Raw genomic sequence first — 24,094 nt, forward strand, 5'->3', positions numbered from 1 at the left:
TAAAATTCCGCTAATTTTTATTTCAAACTATTTAACTTGAAATTTAAATCAATAATGAAACTTTTTCTTTAAAAAACTTAAATAAAGTATTCAAATTTTCAAGCATAAAACATAATAAAAACGTAGAAAAAAATGTGGAAAAATTAAAAAGAAATTCATTTTGTTATCAGTGTTGATAAGTTGAAAGTTATACATTTTTTTTTCAGATTTTAAATACAGTGTGCTTATGAATTTGAAAATTTAAACTGAATTTATGAACCCTTTAGTGTAATATATAATCTTGTTATGTAATAATATTATATATATAAATAAATGAGTTTGACAAAAATTATCGTAAATTTTTCTATAAGGTGTAAACACTTTTTCACAATACGTAGCACGTTTTAATATGACAAAAAGAATTATAGGAATTTTTCTCTAAAATGTATTGGATTTTAATATAAATCTTAAAATTCACTTTTTTTTTTTTCAAAATAACGGTTCTTAAAAATGTCAACGTTATGTATTATCTATTCTTTTATTATAAGCTCTCTATTATAGCCCTTTCAAAAACTGTTTGTTAAAACTTCGTCAAATTTTTTTAAAATTCATGTAGCCTGAGAACGGTTTCGAATTAACACTATGTTTCGAACAAAAATTTTATTCATTTTTGACTTTCTAACCGATGGTATATGGCTGTAAATTTGTTTCTGAATCACCCTGTATATGTATAATAATTATGTATATGTAAATATTTTCTTAAAAAATTAAAAAGAAAAAAGATCAATAGATCATATAATAAAATTTCTATATCAGAAAAAAGTACTATGTATACATATATACATATATATATATATATATATATGTTTATAAGAAAATGCATTGAGAAATTTTTTATATTGCGCAAATATTATCAAATGAAAATAAAATAGGAATAGGAATCTAAGAAGAGTAAAATTTCTTATCATTCTTAAACATTTTAAAATATTCATATACACTACACGTATACTGCTTTATATATATACATACATTGCACGTATGTACACGAGTATATCAAGTATAAGAAATTATGTACGAACTCGTGTTATAAACGTCAATAAATTGTTCATATAATAATATTATAAATAAAAAATTTATGCGTATAAACAATAATATAAATTATAAAGTTTATTTTTTATATAAAAATAATAATTACGCCTTTTTTCAGCATCGTTTGTGGTCAACACCTTTTTCAATATACATACATATATATGTTATGATATGTTATTATCATTGTAATAATGTAATATTAATGTGTGTTAAAAGTATTTTTTTATTTTAGATTGCTGGAGCAGATTGTGGAGCAGATAAAAAAGAGTTTCTATGCATATAGCTAGTACTCAATAAATGGTTGGCGAAATTGAACCACTACCCCAGCGCCACTAATAGTATACTTACGTACTTATTCTATAAGTATAGTGAAACACAATTTTAGTTATTATTAAATAAAGAGTGTATATTTAAAATAATTTATATGTATGTTTTTGAATGTTTGTAATTTGAAAATTGTATAGATAAAATTATGATCCTTTGTATTAGTTATACATTTTTCATAAAATTTATGTAAATTTGTAAAATTCTGTTTAATATTAAGACACAAGCATAATATTTACATAACTTTATTAAAACATTATGTAAACACTTTATATTATGTATTTATTTTGACAATATTATGAAAATTACAATCCAATGTGTTCTTTAAATTACACTTAAGTCTATAAATATTAGCACTATATATATAGAAATATTATAATTTATTTATAAGCTACATTTATAGTTAAATGAAAACATACTTTCTGTTTATTATTAATATTGCATAAATAACGGTGTAGCACCATTTGATTTATATATAAATATTTTACAATTATATATAATAATAAAATTATATATTAGATTGGTTTTTCCAATTTTAGATTATAAATATAAATTTGTACATCATATGCTATAATATAAATGTTATATATAATAATAATAAGAATTGTCAACAATGCATTATATAACGTAATTATAGTGAGTATATAAGACAAATTGTAATTTAGAGTGTAAATAGTAAATATGAATAATATACGAGGTATAACATAATTGAAAATATGTATAGTTGCAGATTTGAATCCCATCCTAAATATTCACAAATTTGTATTTATTGAAACATATATCTTTTATATTCTTTTGCTCAATAAATGACCATACAAATCAAATATATATGCATAAAGTCATTCATGTTTGAATTAAATATTCGTGTATACTATAAAGTATTTTACAATTATTATTTTATTTAGTAATATTACTAATATTTTCTTCTTATTTTTTAAAATGACTCAATTTTTACTATAATTTGGTTGCTATACGGCTGAAAATAGTTTCGTATATATTAAAATTTTGTTAAATCATATACTTAAACATAAAAATCATATACATATATAAGTGAATGTGTATAACATAAAACATAACAAATTCAAACCGTGATAATAAAATTATTGGAAAAAGAAAAATAAAAGATTTTCAAAAAATTCATCTTAAAAATGAGATTAAAAAATCTAAAAGGTTATCAAATATCAAAATATATACGTAACCACGCGACGTATTTTAGATGAAGACTTGAGTGGAAAAAAAAATTTCCAAATTTACGTTTTTTTTCGCCCAAATGACAAACAAAAAAAATTTTTTTTTTTTTGTCATTTATATACCCAAAATTGATATACGTATAACACTTCTATCGCATTATATAAATTATAAATTATTTTAAGAACTAAAATTCAAATTCCCAATAATTCAATACTAATTTTGCAGTATAAATTAAGAAAAAATTGCAAAATAAAAAAATAAATTTGGAAATCCTGTATATAATATACATATTTACATACATACATGCATATTTGTGTAAATGAACTGTTACAATGTATCAAAAACAAATAAATGACATTTTTAATTATTATTATTAACAATATATGTACACGTTTAATACCTTTCGGTAATAAATCATTTTGATATATGAAAAAGTCATTATTGGGTCATATATGGTATGCATTAAAAATTGATTTCTTTAAGTTGTATGACTTTTTTTAGAGCATTTTAAAATTTTAGTATAATACGAGTAAATACAATCGAAAATATGTTTGTATTAGGTGTTTTAATTTTAAAATTAATATTTCAAAAATAAGGAAGTATACTTAGAGCGCATGTATAACATTTTGTATTATTTAAAGGTATGGTCAAACACTTTGAATTAGGCAAAGACAACAATTATGTTGTTAAAATATTAATTTTACATTTGACATGTCAAAGGTCAACTGTCAGCTGTCAAATGTCAACTGTCACTTGTTAAACGTCAGTTGTCAAATGTCAACTGTCAGCTGTCAAATGTTACCTGTCACTTATTAAAAGTCAATTGTCAAATGTCAGCTGTCAAATGTAACCTGTCACTTGTCAAATGTAAGCTGTCACCTGTCAACTACAAGCTGTCAAATGTCAAAATGATAAAAGTCATCTATTACATGTCATTTTTGTCTGTCGAACAAAGAAAGAAGAAACGAAGTTAAGAAAATTGTAGCCAAATGAATAGACTTTGAAATATAATTTTTGTATAAAAATTTTTATATAATAAAATGTTTTTAAATTTCTGTTATATCCGAAATATTTGGATTTAAAAAAAAAAATATTACAACTTTATTTTTTAAACTAACTTTGAACTAAAACTGTCTTTTGCACAGTTAGTCTCTGAAAATTTATTAAGCTGATTCCAAAATGCACGCTGGAAATCTAAACATTTAAAAAAAATAACTTTTTTGTTTAAAAACTTTTAATTTTAATACAGTCCGAGTTATTCTTTTTGAAGAATTTAAATCTTAAAGATTATTTTTAGGTCTATAAACATAATCTATATAATTAAAGGTATTTAATTTTATGTGTATTAAATAGCCGTAATAATAATAATTTAATTTATAATAAAGGTAATTTACAATTAAATATGTGTGAGTATATAAAAGGATGTGAATATTGAAAAAAATATAAGGTGCCTGTACATTTTATCAAACTTCCGTCAATTATAAAAACAAAATTAAAAAAAAAAGATTTTAAAAAGAATAAAAATTTGTTTTTATGTTGTTTTGCCGATTTCTTGTAAAATATCAAAAAGTTTTAAAAAATCCAAATTCGTGAATAAAAAAAATATTTTTTTTTTCATTTTTTTCGGCATTTTTTGTTATTCTTGCTGTTATATATGTACATTCAACAAAATTGTGATGAATGACGTCTATATATGATTATATTTCATAATAAATGACCCATGGAATTTAATATTTTTAAAAAATATATGTTAAGATAATCATAATAAAGTAAATAAATAAAGAAATTATTAATCAAACACAAAAAAAAAAAACCATATGGTCCATATGGTCGAAATTTTCTAAAATCAATTTTTTAATATTTATTAATTTTTTTTTTCTTCTTTTTTGATCATGCTACAAAAAAAAGCTAATAATAATATGAACTAGAAATTTTTATCAGTGGTATTTAAAAAAGAATTAAAAAAAATGTTTTTTTTTTTCTAAATTATTTTTTGAAAATAAATCATAATTAAATATGACAATATTAAAAAAAAATTAATATTATTGCCTACATAATATTATTTTATAAAATTAATAAAAAAAAAACAATATTTTAAATAAAATATTTAGATTATTATTAAAATTCAACGCAAATATTTGTAAGTGAAATTTATTTCATACATTGTATATAGTTGTAAGAAGAGAGAGAAAGGAGGAGAAGAAAATTGTAAATATATAATATATATATGTATATATTTTATTTTAAATAATTTTTAATTTAAAATTTTAAAAAACTTTCTAAACAAATAAATTTAATTTTCGCCATAAATTTTGCTATTATGTTCTATTTAAAGAAAAACAATAATTTAGAACCCTATTTTAAAACGTATTGACACATATAACAATTGCAAATGTAAACACTTTCTGAGTATAACACTAAAAATTACAACAGTATACTATAAAATAGCTAAGAATGCTGAAATAAATCTAGTAACGCATATTTATAAATGTTTTTAAGTTAAACTAATCAATTTCTGAGTTAAACACTTGCTCAGGACTGTTCCGTATTGCAGGTGTATATAGTTTGAAATGTTATAATATGCTCCTGCCAAAAAAAAAACAATCGTAAATAATATACCTACCTTTGTATATGTAGGTATAAAATAATCACATTTTAATTAATTTCGAAATTAAATTAATTTTTACGTGTTCATATTCATAAACTTGTGGAAAATATAAAATTCTCGTTTCATAATTACTCTCAAATCTTTTCGAAATTAAGACCTTGTAAACATCAAATAATATTTTATAACAATGTATATATACATATGTACATTATACAATATTATTTTGATATGAAATCTCTTTATTAAGAAAAAAATCGTTTTCTTGAACTTGATTGATACTTAATTTTAATGTAAAAAAAAAAAAAACACGCAATAATATAAAAACATAATATAAACAATGTTTATATGTATAACATTATGTACATAACGTATGTACATAACCTTATCTATGTATAAGAATTTAAAACTTTGACGTAACAATCTAAATAGCGAAAATAATGAAATTGACAATGTTAAAATGTAATTTTTTACAAGTTTTACAATATATGTATGGTATATACATATATCACGGCTGACAGACATTTTCATTATGTCAAAATATGTACGAGTATATATATGTACATCCATGTATATTAATATAAAATTACTAACCCCTACACAAATTGGAAAATTAATTGTCAAAGAATATTTGTAACTTTACATAACATAATCAATTTGAAGAATAAACGACGTAACGATAAATGTGTCACTTTTGTGTAAAATTTGCTAAGCTACTAAAACTATGAACAAATATCATCCAATAGTTTAATGAAAAACATGCACATTGTTTAAAATATTAATAAAAATTTATAAAAACACAAAATTCTAATCAAATTACGAAATGATTGCAAAAATTGGCAGTCAAATGTAAGGGAAATGTAAATAATTGTAAATACAATTACGATACCCACGTTGATTACGATATGCAACACACGTTAAACATAATAATATCGAAGCCTATTTTAGAAAAATTGTAGTATACATAATTATGGCATATCTAAATTAAAGTTCAACATACAATTTTACATAACATTCAATTTTATTATTATTTTACATGTAATAATATTAATTTTTTAAGAAAACACATGTACATAATATATACGAATTTATACCTGTATACGTATGTGTTTATATTTGTATCAACGACATCTGTTAATATAAGTATGTACCTACTTAATTTCCATTGATTTTGCTTACAATGTAATATTAATCTGATAAATTTTGTTTTTCAATAATAATTAAATTGAATACAAAAAATTAAAACAAAAAAGAATTTATTATTGAATGATTAAAATATAAAAAAAACAACTTCATCTTTATTTTGAATTGTTTATTATGTGCGCACCCGTGCATTAATGTTTCACTGATATTAACGTGATTTACTTGTTTAACAGAAAAAAAAATCATAAAATTCATATTTCGTTTTATTAAAGAAAAATGTAAAGTAATTTTCTAAAAATTGCAATGTCATAATTTTAAGAATAAAAATTAGAGTAGGATCTTGATTTAAATCGGCAAATCTATTTCATTTTTTATTGTTATTAAACAATATTTTAAGGATTTTGCTCTGCTATGAAAATTGATAAGAGTATATTGATATGAACATTTATGGTGTTTCGGAAGTCACTACAAATATTATATACTTACAATTTTAAGTAAGTATAGGTACTCGTATATTTATTGTGGAAATATCAATAATTATCTCATGATCATTATGGTAAGTTCCGTAACTTTAAAATAACAATAAAATTTTATTGCTCAACACGATTCTGCAATTAAAACTGGTAATCTATAGATAAGCAACAAAGTTGCAAGACTATTTATGTATATTTGTAATTTATTTTATAGTGCTCTCTTGTACCATTCAATTTAGGACAAAGATGATATACACATTTAATTGCGATATTATATTTTCATTCATGACAGTTTAAATTGAAATTTATCTGTATATACTCGTGTTTACACGGTTTTGCAACAATGGTTGCGGAAAAAAAGGAAGGAAGCCTACATATTATGTCGGATGATCATTATTGGAAAAGGCTTCGAGTAAATATAGTTATCATCTATAAATTTAAGCTTGAATACTACGTACTTATATCGTTTTTATAAAGTACTGCACTAATCTAAAAAAACAATTGAGTACTACAGACAACTAAATAACAATTTCAAAACTTTTTTGAAATAATTTATCGTACCTGACAAAATAATATGATAAATCAATTTTCTAATGAAGAATATTGAAAATAGTTCAATATACCAATATATATATTTTATAAATTAGTGAGTCTATATTTTTAATACTGTATATTATTTGTAATAATAATAATACAGATAATAAGTAGAATGCTTTTTGAAATTCATTTTACTTTACTTAAAATTATTAGGAGCAACTAATTATCAGTATTTATGTAAAAATCAGTATAAAACAAAAATAATAAAGAAAAAGTTAATAGAGTATTGAAGATCAGTAAAATTCTATAATTGTTTCAAAAATGTTATATCATTGTCTCTATAATAGTTTGAGAAATCAAGTTGAATGATTCAATAATTACATAAATAATATGCAATTCAAGTAAAATATGCGATTTCATGCAGCAGTTTATATTTTTTTAAACTTTAAGGTCATTGTATTTTTGTCACTGTAAGTTATTCTTAATATTTATTATAAATTGTTTAAAATTTTATAACCTTTTCGCAGTTTGACTTTTGTGATATTTTTTTGAGTCGAATAACTAACATGAAGTGTGCAACAAAAAGAATGTATAAAAAAAATCATTTCAGTTTTATTTTATAATATATTAGAGTTGGAGAAAAAGAAGATAAAAAGTTTGCGAAGAAATAAAAATAAAATAAATTTTTAATTAAAGAAGGTTGTATTCAAATTAATCTCCAAAAAATCCCACAGCTCGAAGCAGGTGCTTGTGTCCACCTGAATTACAAAAATATTTTGTTATATTAAATAACTTTGTTTATTTGCTATTACTTACTTTTGTCTTGACTTTCTTCTTCCATTTCTTTAAGTTTTAAACAAATTACAACGAAAAATAGCAAAAAATTAAATGTTAAGCCACAAAACATAAAGCAAAAAGTAAAAAAAAAAAAAAATTAAAAAAAAAATGTTGGTAATTTGCCAAAAAATTGTCGAAAATTTTATTAACGCGAGAACATCGAGTTACGAGACTTTGACAATTGATTTAAACAAACGCTAGCATATAAGGGATAGCTTATGTTAACGTCAGTTGCGCTTAGCCGAACATATGCTTATCTTGTGACAATATTGTAATTTCAATAGTAATTGTCATATTATATGACTCACAAAATTATTGAGTAATTTTGAGTACATATGTATTTTAAATACTACGTAATGAATAAAATTATTTATATAGTTTCTTCTAATACACGCCAGCTACGATCATAACTATAATACAATAAATTAAACAGTTAATAAAAAATTACCGTTAAGAAAGTAACCGAAAAAAAGTACCGAAATATTAAGCTCATTCGTTTTAGTTAGTGAAACCTGTGATTATTAATTTTATTATAAAATGTAGGTGGCGCGCCAATCATTAAGAATATAATGTAATATATTTGGTGTGTGAATGTCAAAACTTTCAATTACGCAAATACAGTCATCTGATTTTTTTTTTGAACTTTGCCGATAAAATATTTAATGTTAAGAAATTTGGAGTTAAGGAAAATACAAAAGTTGCCCTTTTTTATTCTAGTTTAATTGGATTTTCTTTTTGGGAAAACCCTAAAATAGTATAAAATATAATCAAACTACTAATAATAAAACCGTACAGACCAGTTGACAGGTCTTTGGTTGATGCGAAAAAATAATTATAATCTGGCAACGTTATTACACTGTCACAATTGTTTTCGAAAACAACACTTCAAATATCGAATAATTAAATAAATAAGAATAAGCTGACGTATTTTTAGAACTTACAAGAAAAAGCATAGAATAAAAAGAAATACTAACAAATAAAAAAATGTCAAGAACGGCGATTTAGCAACACATTTATTTTATTAAAATAAATTAGAAATATTTTCGTAAATAAGTTTTTATTAATTTTCAATTATTAGATATTAATGTGTGCTTTATTTTAGATCAAGAAAATTCTAGCAAGAAGCTGTGTTTCAAAATCTTATGAAGAAAAACGAAAAGATGTTTAAGTTCAAGGTCAGATACTTATTTTTACTTTTATTATTCATCCCTTTATTCGGGCAAATATTTTCTGATAAAACCGAGAATATAAAACCAATTTCAACATCTAGTACACCATCAACATTATTACAATCAATTATTGATACTAGTAATTCTAGCAAAATTAATTCGTCTGCGATTGTTGGAAATGCAACTAAAGTAGAAACAAATGAAAAAACTAGTACTCTTGTCAGTCCTTCGGAAGTAAATGAAAATTCCGTTTCATCGTCTACGATATCCTCATCAGTTGAGAAAAAAATTATTATAAATAGCACAACTGCACCATCTACAGAGCAAGCTCTACCAGATTCAAAAGCCGTTGAAAATGAACACAATAGTTCATTATCAATTTTCTTTGTATTATGTGTGATAGCACTGGGGATATTATTAATTCATATGATGTTACAAACTGGTTTTCAATATTTACCAGAAAGTATTGTTGTTGTATTTTTGGGAGCCCTTATTGGTCTAACATTAAAAATTTTCGTTGATGATAATCGTTCATCATGGAAAAGGGAAGAAGTTTTTTCCCCAACTGGATTTTTTTTAGTTTTGTTACCTCCAATTATATTTGAATCAGGTTATAATTTACATAAGGGTAATTTCTTTCAAAATATTGGTTCGATTTTGGTTTTTGCAATATTTGGAACAACGATATCAGCTTTAGTAATAGGAGCTGGTATATATTTGCTAGGAATTGCAGAAGTTGCTTATCGTTTAAATTTTTATGAATCATTCGCATTTGGATCTCTGGTAAAACTTAAACATTTTTCGTAAATGACAGAGATTTAACTTAAAACGTGTTCTTTTTTTAGATATCAGCAGTTGATCCGGTTGCAACCGTTGCTATTTTTCATGCTTTAGATGTAGATCCTGTTCTTAATATGTTAGTATTTGGGGAAAGTATATTAAATGATGCCATATCAATTGTTCTAACAACAACCATAAGTGCAGCTGCAAATAGTCCAGGTAAATTCAGTTAGATTTATGTATGAAAATATATTTAATAAAAAAGTGCGTAATTTTAGCTTATGCACAAGCTTCAACGAGTGAAGCTATTATGAAAGCTTTACAGACTTTTTGCGCGATGTTCTTTGCTTCGGCTGGAATTGGCGTAGTATTTGCATTGATTAGTGCTTTATTGTTGAAACATATTGATTTGAGAAAACATCCGTCCTTAGAATTTGCAATGATGCTTGTTTTTACTTATGCTCCTTACGTGTTGGCTGAAGGTAAGTAAATTATTTTAATAAACACCTTGTAATTTATAAGTATAGAATGATGTATGTGTTTAGTAAAACATTTAAATTGAATAAGGAGGTAATATTTTTATGTGGTTTCCGTGGTGTAGTGGTTATCACATCCGCCTAACACGCGGAAGGTCCCCGGTTCGATCCCGGGCGGAAACACACTTTTTGTTTTTTTTTTTTTTTTTTTTTTTTTTTTTATCATTTCCAGCTCAATATAAATATTGCGCTTTTTGTTAGAAAAATAGAGTTAATATAAAGTCCTTCGTTTTTATAAGAACTTTAATATATAACATTTGCGAATAAAATGAAATTGAGTTTATTCAAAACTTGTTTCTCAGAGTTTATTTGCAAGCATTTTAAAGATTTATTCAGAAGCTTATCAATCTGCAACTAAAAGTTTCGTTGAGTTATTCCAAATTTAAATTGGATACTCCAATTTAATTGAAAATAATTAGATATACCGTGGTTAAAATTGCAACTAAAATTAGAACATACCGATATGCATTGGATTAAATAGAAAAGATTTTCCTGAGGCTTATAAGCCGTATATTATGAAGAATTAAATTTTCATAATATATGGCTTTTTAAAAAAGAGCTTCCCATTAATTAATGAAAGATTTGTTTTTCATTTAAGAAATGAAACGCTGAAAAAATATAAAAGAACAAAAAAAAAACATCATATTTGGCTAGGCAATTATTACTTTATTTATAAATTTTTTAGGAGAAAAAAAAAGTGTGTTTCCGCCCGGGATCGAACCGGGGACCTTCCGCGTGTTAGGCGGATGTGATAACCACTACACCACGGAAACTACATAATATAACTCAATTATATTCAGTGTTTACTCTGGGCTTTATTTGCTTTCTAATCAATTTTTCTTATTTCTATTATTCAGGAATACACCTTTCTGGAATAATGGCTATACTTTTCTGTGGTATTGTAATGTCTCACTATACTCATTTCAACTTATCTACAGTAACTCAAATAACAATGCAACAAACAATGAGAACTTTATCGTTTATAGCGGAAACTTGTGTGTTTGCTTATTTAGGATTAGCCATATTTTCTTTTAAGCATCAAGTCGAGATGGCACTAGTTGTTTGGTCTATAATACTATGTTTAATTGGTAGAGCATGTAATATATTTCCATTAGCATTTTTAGTAAATAAATTTCGTGAACATAAAATCACGAATAAAATGCAGTTTATAATGTGGTTTTCTGGCTTACGAGGAGCTATTTCCTATGCATTATCATTACATTTAGAGTTATCAAGTGTGGAAAGTCGTCATGTTATTATAACAACTACACTAATAATTGTATTATTCACAACACTTTTCTTCGGTGGGTCAACAATGCCTCTGTTAAAATATTTACAACCAGGTAAAAAATTACGCCGTTCCAGTCGAAGACGTGGCGGTCCTGGTAATATATCTTCGAAAAGACGTAAAGAAATTTCTCTAAGTAAAACACGAAAATGGGGCAATGCAATCGATTCCGAACATTTATCTGAATTGACAGAAGAAGAAGACGTAACATTTGCGAAAGTACAAGGTGGTATTGGGTTTGGAGTTATTGATCGTAAATATTTTACTCCATTCTTTACAAGACGTTTTACAAGTCAAGAACTACATGATTGTAAAAGTCAAATGGCTGATTTAACAAATAAATGGTATCAAGCGATTAGAGTATCACCACAACATACGGAAGATGAGGATGAGAATATGACAAATAATTTAGTCAATCAAAGCAAACAGCATCATCAGCAACAGCAACGAACACATAAAAAAAATATAGTGCCAGATGAAAAATTGCAACAAAAGCAATTAAAACAACACGAAAATATTTTAATTGAACAAAATCATTCAACACATTATCAATTAGACGAAGATGATGTAACACTTTCAAATAGTCGTACTAATTTAGCTGATCCTGCGATATAATAAAATTATATTTTTATTTTTTTTTATTTAAAGTAATTTTTTAAAAAAAATATGAAATTTACAAAGAAAAAATATTCAAACGAAATTGTTATATAGATGTTTATAAAAATGATTGCGGCTTGTTTTAAAAAAAAAAAATTTTAAGCAAATTTGGTAATAAATAAAATTCTTCTTTTTATATAAGAAATTCAATTTATAACCAATAGTGCTCAAAGATATTTAAACTAATATAAAATTTTTATCATTTTTGTATTTTCAAGATACTTAAACAAGAAAAGAACTAGATGTGTAGGTAAAAAAGAAAATTCTATATTGCCTTGATTTAATGCCAAAATTTGTTAAGAATTAAACGAAATAAATGCTAATTAAAATAAAAACCAAAAAATAATAAATAAAAAAAAAAAATAAAAAAAAAATTTTCTTAGTAAAGATTTTAAATTTGAAAACAGCTCATTAATAAATAAGAAAAACAAAAATTGATATTTTAATATTCTCGATCAAAAATTATTTTTGATTCTTCTATTGTTTCGGTTTTTTGTATTTTTTAAAATAAATAAATCACATGTAATACATAAATGTAATATACAGAATAAAATGTATAAACACATATCGATTATCTATTTGAAATTAACAAGAAACTGAGAAAAAAAAAACAAAAATCGAAAAATCAATGTAAATCATGTAAGTATTTTGGCATAATGTATTACACGAATATAAAATAAATCAAATATAATTCTTAAAATATTAAATAATTTCAATTAAGAATTTCTTTTTAATATGAAATTGTGTAATATAATACTTATACTATTTTAAATGAAGCAAAATAATTTATTAAATAATTTAAATCATATTTCTTTGATGTCAATAAATTCATATTTTTATTAAATTAAATTTTTTTAAAAATATATATATGTAAATGTATTGTGTTGTACCTTTATTATAATTATTCAATCAGCATTATTTAAAAGAGGCACAAAATTAATTTGATAAGTTTATGTTTTTTATTATTATTAATTTAAATTGTGTATTCTATGCGTTATACGTACATATTCTAGATATTTAAGAATTGTCTAATATTTTTGTTTAATTTTTTGTATTGTACAATGTATACATCTAATAATAATCCTAAAATACGGCAGCTTTTATGATTTAAACAATAATTTTCTTTAACTTTGAAATTGGATGCATTTAATAATTTTAATGTATAAAAATAAGTAATATTCTTTTAAAATTCAATTTTAATTTTTTAAAACTTTTGTTTTTTTTTTTAAACATTTGTTTATTTCTTGCTTATAATATGTTATAATTTGAAAATAAAATAAAACTAAAATAAAAAATAGATCGAGAAATTTTTCAAAAATATTAAGACATCCATACTTATATGTGTATATAAGAATATTTGTACATATATTTATTTTTTTTTTTTTTTTTGTGGGAAAAAATTTAATTTAATTTGAAAATATTTAATTTTAAATAAAATGTTTAGCTTTTAATTGTGTTATTTTAATGTATAAATGTTTATGTTAATATTTTGGATACTTGTTTTAAGTTATTATAATGTCATGGTAAAATTTATTCCTAAACAGTATATACATAATGTGATTGTTAATTGATTAAAAATGAATAACAATAGTGAAATATTAACTTAAAACAGATATTATAACAAGGATCTGAATTAATAATTACACTTGATTATCAAAGTAACAATAAAACTAAAATAATAATTAAATGTATTTATTATGTATATTACAATAATATTATTTAATATATTTTGTAAAACATTTATTATATTATAAATCAAAAACTATTACATAATAATTGCTATAAAGTAATTTAAAAGAAAGTATGAAGCAGCAAAATAGAAAATTCCATAGTCATCGATTGGTTGTGTTAGGATTTTAGAAAATTATTGATTTTGGGTTTTGTGATATCAAAATATAAAAAGTAGCTTACTAGTGCAATATTGTGTGACAGATTAAAATATTTTATACTTTAATATCTTATTTTTGTTTAGTTTTATAAAAACAATTAAAATTTAACGTTTTCAGTTGTTTGTTTAAATTTGATTTTATTTTCTATTTGTAAATGTTTTTTTATTTATAACGTTATGTTATTTGCTGGAAACTATTTGTAAAACATTATTAATTAGTTTCTTTTTACTTCTATATATTAACATACATTATTATACATTTAAACATTGTAATTTATTATGAAAAACAAATTCTTAATTTTTGTTATAAAATATTTAACAAAAATGGATGAGTACTAAATTTCCTATTTGCGTTATTTTCTTATAACTGATTTTAATTTAATTATTTAATTTATTTAGTACATAAAAAATATTATATATTATTAAATGTTATTTGATGTTTTTATGTAATTTTTACTTTTGTAATTTTATTTCAGAAATATTAGGCTTTCAGCAAATTTTTCAAAAAAAAATTAAATTTAAAAAGAACTCATAATATCGTATATAACGCATTTACAAAAAAAAAAATTTGTTTAATTGGTGGAGGTTTCTTTTTTAATTTTTGTTTAGAAACATAAAATTATTTGCAAAAATTATTTTTTTACATTAATGCATTGTTTTAAAATGTAATAGTCAATATTAAATGTATAGAAATGAATTCTTTACATTAAAATTAATAATTTTGCTAATTTAAACTGGAACAAGAGAGAAACTGCAGAATAAGTTTCCTTAAATGTTGAAAAAAATACACTTTCGAATTATAATAAAATTTTCATAGAAAAAAAAAATACCTTTTCCTCGAAAAAAATATTTCATCTTTTTTTGTAAAATCATTTTAATTACTTATCCAAAAAAAGAAAAACGAAAAAATTTTCTATTACAATTATTATTATTATTATACTTAAATAAAAATGTATTATAGTTGGCCAAAAATTAAATATAAAATGGAAAATTAAAAAAGAAAGAAAAATAAAGTAAAAAAAAACGAAAAACTGCAAAATAAATAAAATGTTTATTTTTTATTTAAATATTTGAAATATAGAAAAAATTAAAGAAATTTAATTTATATGTAAGAGATAGAAAAAGTTTTGTCAAACATTCGAAAATTTATTTCTGAGTGCTATTATATAGCAAATGGTATTGTTTGAAACGTATTGAAAGAGAGATGTTATAGGCTGTCCAGATATACATAATTCATTTAATTGTAAAGAAAATATGAACAATCATAATTTTATTTTGAGAAATCTCTTACAAATAAAATTTACCTGAATTTTTTTTATTGAATTTATTTATAAAATAACAAGTAAATAAAATATTTTTAAAATATTTCTTGATTTAAAAAAATATATATGTATCTCTTAATTTCAAGCGCCATTGTAATTTTTCTTTAAAGATTTATTGAATACAATATTCATTATTATAATTTCAATCCCTCATTAAATTAAAGAAATTATTCTATAATAAATTTATAAAACGTGATAAATCTTTTGTATAATTTTCCACAATAACTTGTCTCAATACATCAATTCTTTTTTTTATTTTTTCTATTTTCTTATATGCATTAAATTATGTTGATTCTGAAAGCTTTCGAAACAATATTCTTAAAAATTAAAATCAGAGAATAGCTAGGTCTTAACAAAAAAAAATATGTATTAATCTTTCAGAATGAGATGATTTTTTCTTCAAGTCTAGTTATAATTTAAATTTCATTAAATAAAGGTTAAATTTTGGATTACGAGAAAAATAATTTACTTGTAAATTAATAAATCAAATAAAAATGAATTATAATGGGTTTTTACAAATTTTATTTATTTTATCTATAATTCATAATTTTAATTGTATTAAACTTGATAAAAAATCACGAAAACAAAATTGTGAAGAAGAAACAACAAAACGTTTAAAAAAATATAATAGCCAATTAAAAATTTTAGATAGTTCAATTAAATTATTTGTTGGTGATATTATACACTGTGAAATTATTATTGAAGATATCAGTGAAATTGATAGGCCTATTGTTACAATGGAAACTAAAGGTAATTTATATATACATATAAATGTAGATGACATAATATTATAATTAATATATTTTGTTTAAATATTTAATTTAATATTTAATTAAACATAATATTTATAATATTAAATTATAATATAAATATATATTTTTAAAGTAATTAATACACCAGATAATGAACAATATCAATATTTTCCAATAATAAGAGATGAAAGTTGTTTTATGTTTAAAATACGTTCAAAGAAAAATGCATGGATATCATTAAATACAATGCCAATTAAAGCTGAACCAATGATGGAATTTATATTAGGTTGTTGTGATAATATAACAAGTTCAGTTAATTCATCAAAAATATTAATAAAACAAACAAATTTGGATGGAACACAAAATGATATACCAGTTATAATAAAAATTACATCAGATGATTTACAAGTAGCTGCTGCAAATGCTGATGGTGCTGCTGTACAACAACAAATTCAAACAAATATTCCATTAAATGAAACTGAATTTATTAGTTATTGGATTAGTTGGTATGATTCAGTATATAAAATTGGACGACAGGGTGATATTAAACCAATGATAATATTAAAACCAGAAAATTTTAATTTAACTGTTAATTTTATTGGTATTAGAACAATGGATAATACAGGTGTATGGATTTTAGAAGGTTAAATAAGTATTATATAATATAACCAAATGTAATCAAATAAATAAATTTTGTTCCTAATTGTGTTTTTAATTTTAGATCCAAAATGTCCATCTAAACCAACAAAATTACCATCAGATATTCCACCAGTTTTAGGTACAAAATGTTGGACACCAGATGTTACTGCTACAGGAGAGATATTCTCTTCCGAAGAACTTTAATCCACATTATATAATATATATATATATATATATATGCAACTAAAACACATCCAATTTAATAACTAAATAAATAATTGCTAAGTAACTGAAATACTTTATTTTTTTTTATTACAATTTTTTTTCCTTAATTTAAACTCTATTTAATTGAAAATTAAACAACTGAATAGAAATACATGTAGATATGTTAAAATATGTGTATGTAACATGTAAATAATAGAGATTAAGTAAAGCACTTTAAAGTTTTTATGTAAAATTTTTTTAAAGCACTATCAATGCGCGATTTCAAAAGTAGAAATAATTCATATGAAATATACGATGGTCATTTATAATTTATTGAGAGCAATTTAAAAATGCTAGGCAATTAGAAAATATTAAAAAAAAGAATATTAAAAGAATATTGATGAATTGAAATATATCTTAAAATTTTGTAGAATGTCTTAGGGTATTAAAATTTTTAAATAAAAAGAAAAAGAAATTTCTTAATATAGTCACCTCCAAATTTTAAATTTGATTACAATTTTATTTTAATCAACAGAATCATTTATAAATTTATTATGAATTTTTCAATTTTAATATGATAGTAGATTAGGAATCCAAAAAACTATTACACTTGCAGATTACATTGCTCAAAAGTAAATTAAATTATAACTATATGAACTTCAAACTTATGTTCTATTAAGTTGAGTTACCATGTCTTGTGAGATTTTGCTCTTATGAATTATTAATGTATGATAAATATAATCATATTTTATATTATAAAATAAATTATAGTACTGTAATGTGATTTTATTATTTTTATTTTATGTAAATGCTTTTATTCATATTAAAAAACACACATTTTATAAGTATAGGTACATTTTATACTCAAAATATTAATGTAGTTACTACAGTATTCAAAATTTTCAACTTCTATTAAAATAGAAAAATATGTATATAAAAACAATTAATTATATATGAAATAATTTGTGATTTATCATTCATATTTAATGTACCCTGTCTACTCATTTAATATTAATAATTAGCAAATTAGCATTTGTTTTTCTTAATTTATTACTGTATGATGATTACATTAATAAGGATAATATGATGCTCATTATTTCAATTCAGATTGTATTCATGCATAATTTTTCTTTAATTGTTATTTTTCTTTTAATATTATATAAAATATTTCAATTATATTATTCATTCTTTTGTACATATGGGTACTTATTAAATAATTTCAATTAATTTTCATTTCTTTTAACTTTTGAAAAAAAGGCAAAACAAAAAAAATTGGAACATAATTTCAAAATTGTATTTTAATCCTTTTCAAAAAAAAAATGAAACAATTTACCTACATACATGTACCATTTTTTAAAGCCGGTTGTTACGGTATTTTTTTTTTAACATAAAAAAGGACTTCGACATTACACCATTACACTTTTGATGTGTATAAAATTTTCTTCACATAAAATACCTTATACGTGGATTTAAATGTTTATTTTTTTTTTTTTTTCAAATTAAGTACACCTTTTCTTCTTTGTTCTTGTGTTTTTGAAAAAGAAAAGGGAAAAGATTTAATAAAGGAACATATTAACGCGTTTGAAAAATGTTTTCATTTTCTGTGTTACCTTTTATGTGTGTATACGACATTGTATTTGAATTTTACTTTTATTATCTTTTGTATTTAAGTTAAAAAGGATTTTTATTTTTGTTTCAGAGTAAAATACCTTATAAAAACAAAGTAAAAATTGGTATAACAACTATGACTTCGGATGAATTTACTTTATACTACATACAATACAATATGGGTACGTGCACTAAGTAAATGTGAAATGAATAAAATTTCAATATAATCCTGTTATTTTGTATCTCTTCTTGTTATTTTTGTTGAAGGATTAAAAAGAAATTTGTAGGATTGAAAAACTTATCACAAAAAAAAAAAAAAAAATTAAACCAAAGGTAAAAAAAATAATAAAAATTTCAAGTCTTTTGAAGAATGTTTTCCCTTTTTTATGAGTAAGGAAAAAATATTTTTGTTTTTTAAATCTAAATGAAGATGTTGTACTAAATTGATTTCGGATGTTGTATAACACGTGTTTTTTTGTTTATCATCTAACCAGTTCTTATCAAGTTTTTATGTTTTATTAAGCATTAAGTATTGTAGCGAGCATAACGAAATTCAAATATGTTCTGTTAAGAACTATATTAGCATAGTATGTAGAGAAATAAGTGTAATACCAAGAACACAGAAAATTGTGTGAAATTGTATGATTAGGACGAAAATATCATGAAATTTGGTTGTGCTTGGTATCAATTCATTTGAAATTTTTCACTTTTTTGCATAAGGAAATTTTGCATAATACTTTTTTGCATCTAATAAAGGAATTTAAAATCTTTTGTAATAACTTAAATTGAGGGGCTCAGAAGCAAAATGGTCTAAGTTTCAATACCAAAATTTTTGCCGAAATATGTGTTAGACCGAACTTTTGTACTGGAAAAAATTACATTTTGGGTTTAGGCAGCAAAAAAAGGACGGAATATAATTTATGTACATTTCTAACAAAAAATCAAAAATTTTGGGAGTGAGATTAAACCAATAAACTACTTTTCATTATTATACGAAATTTATGATAAAAATTAACTATTATGAGAATAAAAACTCCTTTGATTTACTTTGTGCTACAGTCAGCGTTTGATTTTACGATAATATTTACGAATTTTTATTAACATTGCTCAATTATAGAAAATTGAGCAATGTTAATATTTACGAATTAAATTTAGTATGTTCAGACAAAATTTTATTAGTTCAGATTAATGCATTCCTCCAATACAAACTCGTTAATATTTTTGAAAGGGTATTCCTGAAAATGCAGTTTTTTTCCACAAGATTGGAATTAAAAGCTAACTATAAAAGTAAATAAATTAGAAAATAGTTGCTCAAAGTCAATTTTTTTTTTAATCTGATTATATGATTCTCAATATTATATAAAGCTGGTAGCGCTGCAAAAAAGTACTGTGTTTCTAATTTTCTGGAATGAACACACTAAAGATATTTTCAAATCAAGAAATACACTAAAGATTTTTTTTCCTTATATGTATGTATGTGTGTTTACAGCTAAATAATATTTAGTATACTTGAGTAAATGTAGGGCAGCATATCAATATAATTGAAAAATATTAAATTTTATAAATCCTTATGGTTTCCATAAAATTTATTAATTCTTAAAAATAATTTTTTTTTTTAATTAAATTTTCATAATGTCCGTGATTATTATCGATTTGAGTATAACAATTTCATTTATTTGCCATATATAGATTATTATATTTTTTTCTTATCATTAATATTTTATTCTGTAACATTGTAAATTAAAACATTTTACATACATATATTCAATAGCTACAAATATTTTCACACGAAATATGTAATAAAATTGTTACAAATTATTAAAAAATTTATTAAATTTTTTTTTTCATTAATAATTTGTAACATTTTTATTATAATATTTGTTACTTGTTTCCCTTCAATTATTATTTAAGTTGATTTATCGTATAATAATTTTTAATAAAAAAATTTTTGATGCGAGAAAAATTAATGTTTACAACGTGTTTAATTTACAAATTAACGAACCATAAACTTTACATTTTTACAAGGTAGATTTATTAAAAAATTAATGCAGTTTTTTTTGTTTCTGAAAAAAAAAAAATGGATAGTAGGGGGGAAAAAAAATTGATAATTAAATTTTCCAATAAAAAATAATTTTTTCACGAAATTGTTTTAAATGATAAAAGGCAAAATGAAATTATAAATTAGCGTTGGACAATAATTGTAATTTAAATTTTTATTAAATAATAATATGGAAGGTATTATAAAATTTATTAAGATTTTAATAATATTAATTGGACGTATGAAAATTATTATTAATTTTGAGCTTTCACATATATGTTATATAAAATATATGCCCTTAAGAGAAAAAGTTTTCTTGTGTTCTGTTAAAGTGTTTATTAAGCATGGAATTTTAATTTGTGTTGAAATTTTTTGTTGGAAAATTTGAGAAAGTCTTAAATTTTTTAAATAATTCATGGCACTTTGTGATATTTATTTATTGATGGGTTATGGGGATGGGTTTAATATAAGAAACATTTTTACAATATATTGCAATTAATTTAAAACACTCATACCAAATTCATAATTACACTGTAATATTTTGAAAAATAAGGAATCTTTCTTTTAATTAACAATCTACATATTTGTGCAGTATGAGTAGTAGTGAAGGTGCAATGAGTATAATTTTCGAATTTTTTCAAAATTATTTCAAAATTTTTAAAATTTGATATAGAGGGTTTTTTTCCTAATGAACCCTTGATATAAATCTCAAATGATCTTAAATAAATTAATTTTAATATTTAAATTTTCTCTTAACCATCTCTCAGTTATATAGGACAGTTTAATCGTCAAAATTTAGTTTGTATTATAGATTGAAATTTAATTTGTTATATAAGATATTCGAAATTTTTACCATATTTTGTTCTAAAATATGAATTTTCTGTATATTTCCCCTAAATTGTTAAAAAATTATAGATTTTGAACAAAAATATGAAATTATAATTTGTGAATTTTCATTAGAAATATAACAATTTATACACTTATAGATTTGTGGTTACAAAATATCAATAAAATATTATTGTGCATATATATATTCCATATATGTATAATTATTCTATACACCAAATATCGTAAAATATTTACAATAATCTTACACATATTCACAGAAAAAGTGCAATATATTTGCAATTTTTAAAATTGAATTCGTATATAAAATTTTGATAATGTTAATCAAATTTTCAATTTTTTTTGATATTTTTTAGAGGATATTCATGTCGCGCATTCAAGGATATTATTATTAATAGATTCTTTTTTTTTCAATTTTAAGTACTTCAGCTTTGAAATTACCATTGCCTTTTCCATATAATACTATCTATATAATACATAATATTTATGTAATTGGTAAGTTAAAACAACATACACATTGTATATGAATATTGAATTAACATTAATAATTCTTTTATGTAAATGTAACTATTTACATACAAAGTTACATTTTAAATTAATTATAATAATTGGAAATGAATATATATATGATATTCACAATAATATTTCATATTGTGAAACAATGTTATAATTTCGAGAATTAAAAATTATATATATGCAAAAATTTATTTAAAAATGAAATTTTTCAATATAATTTTAAGTTATTTTGTATATATAATAGGAAAATGGAATTAAAATTTTCAATAATTTAATGTGGTTAATACTGGTATAACAGATTATATTTTTGGAAATCTACATAGTGTATAGAAAATTTGAATTCAAATATGTAGAACATATTTATTGCATCTTTATAACCATTTACTATGATCGGACACCAATTAAATACCGATTTAATATTCATTATCAATATAAATCCAATATCACTTATTTATATTGGTAATACACCTACTCTTCGTTAGTTTCTGAAATAATTTCACACTAAAGTTCTAATATATGCATGAATCAGGATTCAAGAAATTAAATTATAGAACACAACAAAATTTAATATTCAAAATCTTGTCTTATAATTTGTTTCATTCATATTAATAATTCATCTTGATTAATTTTTTATAGGGCCAAGCTTTTCACTAACTGTTATATTATATTAAATAAGCGATTATATAATTATTTTACATGATATCTCTGTTCTTATTATATAATATTATAATTTTTAAAATATTGCATATAGCAACTTGATATAAATACAAAGTGGCATTACTTTCTCTCCTTGTACCCATCTAAAATTATAGTTAAGTGCCTCGTAATTAATTCCTTTGACTTGCATTAAAAAATAAAATATTTTTTTTTATAAGTATTTGGTATTTTCACATTTTATGATTTTCATATATTAAGACTATAGTGGGCCTTAATATAATACATATGTTCACTTAACTTATTCAAAATACTTAACTGCGAGTATAGCCACCAGTATATATAATAGTGTATACCATTTACATATTACACTAAGGATATGTGTAATAATGAAATTATTTTAATAATAAAAAAAAATTTTTACATTTCCTCCAAAAATTTGCACCAGAAATGAATAATTTAAAAAGCTTTTCAACAGTGCCTGCATATACATTTATATTTGTGTATTGATATTTTGTATATGTACATTTACAATGATAAATGAGGATGCGGATGTACCCTTATGGTATGTAACGGAATTTAACAATTTTCATCAAATTATATCTTATATCCTTGCGTATACAAATGCATATGTACTTTGTACCATTTTGTATTTATATATATATATATAGGTTAAATATGAAATTGTTATATTGTACACCATTGTTATCGGAAATAATAAAAGTAAATTATCAGGGAATTAATTTATTGTTTAATATTGTACATATTTTATGCACAAAGGTATATGTATGGATTTTTTTTTTTTGTTTTTGAATAAAAAAATTTTTAATTCACATATAACATTTAAATGTAACATAAAATTACTGTACATGTTTTCCCGGGGCCGGACATCGAAAATAGGAAATTTTGGGAAAAAAAATGAAAATAAATTTCATTATTTAAAAAAATTTTTAGTATTCAAAAAGTATCCAAGCATATGTAGTTATATAATAGTGTCACGTTTACTTTATATAAACCCC

General features: G+C 22.2%; 2 protein-coding genes and 2 non-coding genes across 4 annotated transcripts; 3 read left to right on the top strand and 1 right to left on the bottom strand.

The window, feature by feature from the left end:
* The first annotated feature begins 9,091 nt into the window (after window positions 1-9,091).
* Window positions 9,092-13,691, top strand: LOC129618576 (sodium/hydrogen exchanger 8). Its single transcript, XM_055533411.1, has 5 exons — window positions 9,092-9,223; window positions 9,281-10,130; window positions 10,193-10,346; window positions 10,406-10,609; window positions 11,521-13,691. Exons 2-5 carry the CDS (start codon window positions 9,321-9,323, stop codon window positions 12,564-12,566), a joined length of 2,214 nt encoding a protein of 737 aa, XP_055389386.1. The 5' UTR covers window positions 9,092-9,223; window positions 9,281-9,320; the 3' UTR covers window positions 12,567-13,691.
* On the top strand, window positions 10,714-10,786 carry Trnav-aac (transfer RNA valine (anticodon AAC)). The gene has a single exon. It is a non-coding gene; the product is annotated as a tRNA-Val (tRNA).
* Trnav-aac (transfer RNA valine (anticodon AAC)) lies at window positions 11,364-11,436 on the bottom strand. The gene has a single exon. It is a non-coding gene; the product is annotated as a tRNA-Val (tRNA).
* A 2,582-nt stretch (window positions 13,692-16,273) lies between the features above and the next one.
* LOC129618623 (uncharacterized) lies at window positions 16,274-17,799 on the top strand. The gene is made up of 3 exons (XM_055533472.1): window positions 16,274-16,568; window positions 16,704-17,213; window positions 17,292-17,799. Exons 1-3 carry the CDS (start codon window positions 16,313-16,315, stop codon window positions 17,411-17,413), a joined length of 888 nt encoding a protein of 295 aa, XP_055389447.1. The 5' UTR covers window positions 16,274-16,312; the 3' UTR covers window positions 17,414-17,799.
* Window positions 17,800-24,094: the final 6,295 nt, after the last annotated feature.

This window comes from Condylostylus longicornis, unplaced genomic scaffold, assembly GCF_029603195.1.
Source record: "Condylostylus longicornis isolate FDR11 unplaced genomic scaffold, ASM2960319v2 ptg000009l, whole genome shotgun sequence".
Taxonomy (NCBI): Eukaryota; Metazoa; Arthropoda; class Insecta; order Diptera; family Dolichopodidae; genus Condylostylus; species Condylostylus longicornis.